A 6559-nucleotide genomic window follows, 5' to 3' on the forward strand; every position below is an offset into this window, starting at 1 on the left:
TAACCAGTTCAAAGGTAAAAAAAAAAAAAAAAAAGAGTTCTGAATATACAGACCAGGGTTGCCAGGTTTTAACAAGAAAACTAGCCCAAAACGAGCCCAATCACGTTTAGAGGGGGTCCCCAGTTAAAAATCGCGTTCCAGGGGGTAAAATACACGTTTTTTGGTGGGGTTCCCCTGCTAAAATTCGCATTCCAGGGGATAAATATCATGTTATATGAGTCGCTTCAACCCGCGGACATGAAAAACAACCGGCGGCAACAGTGTTAAAGTATCCCAATTCCGCGGGAAAACCACGGACTTGGCAACACTGAAAGAGACATCAACTGGTCAAAGAAGAAGGAAACATTAAGTGCACAAAACTTTAAAACCGAATTATCCACAAATCCCTTTAAAGGTTTCTTAATACGGTTCAGAAAACAGAAACTGCTGGGGTTTACGCTTTTCAGACAATCATTATATGTTAATCTAAAGCATTTATGGCTGACAGCAGTTAAAGACAAGCAATTGGGCATGAAGTGCTTTACAGTAAAACAATCTAATCTCATTCAGACAGTCAATTCATTTACCCAAATGTGTCTCCATATAAACTTGAAGAACATTTGTTTGGTTCAGTTTATATCCATTTAAAATGAGGTTTTGCATTTACCATCTTGTTTGCAGCACTATACTCGTTCTTGTCGTTCAGGTGACACTGTCCATCGTGAGGATGCACTAGTCCACCGAGTTTGCCATCCAAAGCCAAGTGAGGGATGTCATCGGTGGCAAACACCAAGAGATGGTAGGCCTCTTTCCTCCAGCCAATCTTCTCCTGCCACAATGAGATGAAACTCTCATTTATACCAGCCTATATCTTGTCATATCTCTATACCATGTTCATTTTAATATGCTTGTATACAGTGTTAAAATGTATACAGTGTTTCTGTATAGTTGATAGATCAGTTAAGTTATATTACAGAGTTGTCACATATGGAGATGATTAGTTTTCCAAATAAAACACATCTACGATCACTTTTGAGAAAAAATCTGTAAAGCATTTTGGCAGCTATTTTTTATTCAATTTAATTTTTTTTTTTTATTATGCATACAGCTTTTATGGCCTCATATTAATTAAGAAACTAAATGGAATATATACTTTTAAACATTAGTGTCACTACACAAAACCATTTTAAATATACTTTCAAAAAGAAATGCAGGCAAAATGGCTATTTAAAATTGGTGACCAGTTACAGTTTTATTCACAGATGCATATATATTTTACCTAAAATTTAGATACAAAAAGTGCATGGACTAATCAAACATGCTGACTAGCATTTTAGATGGCTGAATAGCCAAAAACAGGATGTTCAGGAAATTCTGAAGAACTGAGAAATAAACCTCAGATAGAACAGCACAAAAACAAGACATTCTCTCTCTTTTCATTAAACCCCACTGGACAGGCTTACTGTTTCTATAGGGAGTTAAAGGAGTCAAAGAAGCTTAGTGATGAAACAGCAAAATGACCTGTCTTTACTGACTGCTTACCTTGCAAACTGCAGCCTGCAGAATGGCATCAAACCCCCCCTCTGGTGCGTCCCTGTTCCGCGACACCATCTGCTTCTGCACTTCTTCATTAAAACGGTCAACCTTGTCCGTAAGAGACAAGAGGTGACGGAAGTCAAACGTAGGGACACAGTTTGAGAACAACTTATATCTGTAATAAGAGAGAAATTATAAAAACATAGAAAGAAGAAAGAGATGAAGAAACCAGAAGCTTAATCAGCAACACTGAAATCATACATTAAATAGTGTTTTTGATATCATATTTTATCATAATTCAGAACTTCTACAGATTTAAATATACATTATATTATCATGTTCAAACAAAGCATATATATATATATATATAGTTTTTATTTTTTTTTATATAATATACATATTAAAACTGCTCAATTTATATACCAGCACCAAAAAAACTTTTTAAAATTTTGTTTACATTTAAATTTAATTGATTTAGATATACATGATATTAGCATGGGCAAAAAGTCTTTAATTAAATGCTCCATTTTACATCCAAATGGTATAACAGTTTATGTATAAAATGTTGTTTTTAATTGTTGTGTTGAATTACTCTATGAAATATAGTTAAATAATATTAAATATAATTTATAGTAGTAAATAGTTATTTTTGAAAGGGTAGAGTGACGTGTACTCATTGTAGAATAAGGTATATGCCTTGTCCCTATGATATCTGTTGTGGTACAGTGAGCATTCAAGAGGACTGAAAGCATAACCTACATGGTCACTGATGCATGATGGGCAGTGGGCTGCATGGGGTAATAGCTTCTCTGGGCTTATTTTAAAGTGTGAATTAAGACTGTGGTTAACAAGTCCAGAACTGTGGCATGCCGAGTGCTTTTGGATTTTAAAGACACATACACTTCACCAAATGAGAAAGTACTGTGTCCAAACAGTTCTCACTAACAAGTAGCTGTTCTCTTCATTGCATAACAAAGGGCATTAAAGGGCAAAAGGCGTAAGAGCCTTTGTGCATTTGAATTTAGATACAAGGAAAGCCAATCCCAAACCTGTTTACAGCTCATCACAGATCTGTGAGAAGTCTCTTTCTTACCCATTGCACGGGTTGTCCTGGTACTTGGGGGCTGTGTAGGAGAAGGGTGAGATGTTCTTGTCCACAAAGGAGCCAAAGCCAAGGCGGAAGTTACTTGTAAGCTTCCTCATTTCCTCAGCCAGTTTGGTGCCCAGGTTGCGGATTGTGTCCAGATCGTCCTTCATGGAGAGCGAGAGGTCCATCAGGTAGTACAAATCAACAGGGTAGTCTTCCACAGGACGCACTTGTACCTCAAAAGAGGTCTGGTCACCTGAAGGATGTAAGAGTAATTACATTGACATGCAATTTCAAGGTATCTACAAAGGTTTTTTTTTCTTTTTCTAAATCTATCAGCAGATGCATACCAGGCCTTAAGCTGAGAGAGATCTTCTGTGGGTATATCTGGATGACATCATACTGGGTCACTCCAGAACCTTTGGAGCTCAGAGGTTTGCTCTGCAACAGAGAGCTGCCACTCCTGGGACTTTCTATAAAAGGTGCATCACAACCTCTTTTCTGTAAGTTCTGGCTAAAGTCACATCGTGAGTTGAGAGTTCTAACCTGTCCAAAGTCCTGAATCAGGAAAAAAGATCGCTGTTTTAAGTAATGTGAGGAAAGAAACCATTAAATAAATGAGCAAACCCACAAATGCGGTGAGATACAGCACTAATGCTCTTAGCAACCTGTCAACAGTCAGAAGCACTGAATTATTCAAGTGTATTAAAATGTATAAATAAATAAGTGGCCAGTCTATGATGGCTAAAAATACTGTCTAGGCAGGCAGCTCAGTAGGTTTTGTGACACAGTCACAACTCAAACATCAACTTGTGTACCTCTTGCGCGCACCAGGCGCAGTTCGGGTGAATGAGGAGACATTCTTCACAAGATGTGGCGCTGCCGCTCATGCAAACGTTGAGACCTTAAAATAAATCAAATAAAAATAAACCATCCATTGCAGGTCAAATAGGCATTATGAATAAATGCATTTAACACTCTTTTATTTAAAGACACTTACAACTGAGGAACACTACGACACAAGTGATTCATGCTAAGACAGAAACATGAGAAACGATACAAAGTCACAAGTTGCTTAGAAAAATAACTAGGGCAAACTGTCCTCCCCTTATTATCATGGTGGTGAAATAAAAACATAAATGACAGACTAAATACACTTATGCAATTAATTAATACAGAAATTAGGGGGAAAATAAATTAATTTTCAAATATACAATTTATGAATGTATTTATTTTTCACAAAATTCACAACATTTATTTCATGCATTCGCATTTGCTAATTTATTGTGTATTAAATCTAGTTGCATTGTTACTTATCTAAACGAAATCAGACATAGCATTTTGATGACAGATGTGATTTCACCAAACACTGTACTTATACTTACCTCCGACGCTGTGAATAAACATTTTCAAGACTATGTAAACTAGAAGAGCCGGGTGACGTGTAAATGGGCAAGGATTCCACATTATTCCTTACAAAATGAAAAGCCCGTTCAACGTCAACTGAGTTTTTTTTGTTGTCCAATTGTATAAAACGTTTCTATTATAAATGTCCGTTTTTTATATTGTGAGCGGCTGAGATCTTTGTTTCCATCCTCTCCACATCAAAGCGACGCACACATGACTGAAGTCAGTGTCGGTAAACACACAAGTTAAATCCGAGGCGATACTGCTACTCTGAACAATAATCCACATTCGAAGTGAGTGTTACTGTCGCACTCTGTCTGAAGTCCACTGCAGTAGTTACTTAAATATGCACTGTATCCATACTGAGTTTCAAATCTTCAGTGCAAGCACATTTTCAACTTTGTAAACAGACTGTTTTATTCATCATCCGGTTGTTTTCAGCGTGGAAGTTCAATAGTTGAGTGCCTACCGCGTCCCTCACATTACTTTAGACTCCGCCCATGGGAGAAGGGACTGGGATTTTTCCCCCCAACAAGTCACGCCCCCTACGCTGTGATTGGCTAGTAGGGCGACATCCAAACTTGCACTGATTGGACAGTAAACAGGTAATTCAAATATCTTTACCAATCAAAGAAAATAGCAATCAGTCGAAGGGCGGGGCTAGTCAGAATATGAAGGAAAAAATAACGCAGATTAGGACGAAGCAGTTTGAAAGGACCTTTAACCCTTTAATTAGTTGACCATAGTAACCTATGCAGGTGTTTTGTTATGGACTGAGCAATCACATTTTGCTCTAAAATGTAAATCAGTATCTCACATTAAACTGTCAAATTACAGAGAAAAAATATGTTGTTGCATGCTGTTTCTTCTTAAACTCATTTGAATATGTCAGTAGTACATTAAACATCTAAATCCTTTAAGATCTGGCTTGGAAATTTCATCCAGCGCAGTCAGCAGTCACGTGACCATCACTAATTACATCCCCACCTGTTCCACAGAAAGAACTGCAGAGAACCTATTAGGTACCCACTTCCAAAAAAATGTTTTATTCAGGAAACACAAGGAAACTTATCATAACTGATAACAGCAGAGATGAAAACCTGAAAAACCTGAAATGAATTTAAAAATTACTCCAATTCCAGGAGAAGGAAATGCTCTGATTAAAGAATTACAACGAAATGGTTGTACATAACATAAAAGTTAGTTGCAAAAACTGAACTGACAACTGAAATCCAGTCGTACTGGTCAGGGAACTATTTACAAGGCCTTTACCGCTGCTTAAAACAGCACAAACTCAAACAAATGACGGGGTAGAGGCCTGTGTGAGAAGCTCAGAGGTCATATCCACTATAGATCTCAAAGGAATCCCACTGAGGAATCCCTGATGCTTGGCCCGCAGTTCCAGCAGGGCATCTACGATCCTCTGGCGGCCTACATTTGGGTGGCACGCCGACAGCCGGGCCATGATTGTGTCAAAGCTTCCCATGGTGGCGTAGTGCTGCGGCACACAGGTGCCAGAGGCTGTGGGCGAGTCGCAGACATTTGTTAACCTGTCCACACTACAGCGTGGCCCCTAAGTCAAAAACATAATGACATCTTAAAGTTTGGAACAGAAAATAAAAAATGGTCTGATATTAGCAATAATTTAAACTAATTTATAAAAAATATATACAATTTAAAATATTATAATAATAGTAATATATTAGTTAATTACTTACTATAATTATATTAGCCAATAGTATAATATATACTAGTCATTATTAATTGCATTTCAGTACAAGTACCAATGACAGAAAACTAACTAATTTTGGACATAAGCTTTCTAAAAAGCCTGCCACTTCATACTTACTCCATGTGATGAACTGTAGGTTACACCCTTAGTTCCCAGTCCACCAGTCCCTGCAGTTTCAGCTTTATGGGTTTCTGAGGTGCTGAGGGACTGATCACTGATCAGTTTAGGATCAGCTGAGCCAGGCCCACAGAGGTGCACCACCTGGACAGTGTGGCCTTGAATGGAGCACCCATTTAGATCTTTAACTGCTGCCTTGGCATCGCTGGGGCTCTTGAGATAGACAGTAGCTGCCCTACAAAAGCACAGACAAGATTGAAGTTCATTAATGATAATCTCTAATTATGCTTTAAAGCCTGGAACTACTGCATTCAGCATTACTACAGGGTCTATCAAGATTAATATAAAAAAGCAAACACTGTGATTTAAAACATGCTACTACTGCCAGTTTAACAACTGTAACCATCACAGTTTGGGTGTGGAGCTGTAAGCTCTTGATTGTTGTTATACAGGTACAATGAGATTAGGCGAAACCATAGACCGTATAAAAACATGGACGTAGTGTCCGTGACGTCACCCGTAGGGTTCCGAAGATAGTTTTTGAAGCTCAAAAGTGGGCGGAGGCGGCCGTCGCCATCTTGGCAGTGGGTCACTTCGCGTCACTCCCGGATAATCGAAGATGGGCAAAGAGGCGGGAGCTGGGCCAGTTGACGAATTACAGTTTAAAGGGGTCATATGATGCAATTTCAATTTTTCCTTTC

General features: G+C 38.3%; 2 protein-coding genes across 3 annotated transcripts in view; both read right to left on the reverse strand.

The window, feature by feature from the left end:
* Positions 1-4565, reverse strand: part of LOC107725247 (integrin beta-5-like) — a 39286-nt gene extending 34721 nt beyond the window's left edge. The window contains exons 1-7 of one of the 2 annotated variants that reach the window (XM_016534441.1): positions 3988-4032; positions 3603-3635; positions 3421-3506; positions 2953-3160; positions 2609-2858; positions 1522-1690; positions 647-808 (exon numbers count right to left, since the gene is read on the reverse strand). In XM_016534441.1, the coding sequence (XP_016389927.1) occupies positions 647-808; positions 1522-1690; positions 2609-2858; positions 2953-3160; positions 3421-3492 (861 nt within the window). In that variant the 5' untranslated portion in view covers positions 3493-3506; positions 3603-3635; positions 3988-4032. Of the gene's footprint in view, positions 1-646; positions 809-1521; positions 1691-2608; positions 2859-2952; positions 3161-3420; positions 3507-3602; positions 3636-3987 lie in introns of both variants that reach the window. The other variant, XM_016534440.1, reaches the window with a different exon arrangement.
* A 633-nt stretch (positions 4566-5198) lies between these two features.
* LOC107725212 (RNA-binding protein 44-like) lies at positions 5199-6093 on the reverse strand (the record flags this gene model as incomplete). Its single annotated transcript, XM_016534399.1, has 2 exons — positions 5199-5582; positions 5859-6093. Coding segments are annotated over 2 exons (514 nt in total), but the record flags the coding sequence as incomplete, so codon positions are not given.
* Positions 6094-6559: the final 466 nt, after the last annotated feature.

This window comes from Sinocyclocheilus rhinocerous, unplaced genomic scaffold (genome assembly GCF_001515625.1).
Source record: "Sinocyclocheilus rhinocerous isolate Xijiao unplaced genomic scaffold, SAMN03320098_v1.1 scaffold3807, whole genome shotgun sequence".
NCBI classification, from domain to species: domain Eukaryota; kingdom Metazoa; phylum Chordata; class Actinopteri; order Cypriniformes; family Cyprinidae; genus Sinocyclocheilus; species Sinocyclocheilus rhinocerous.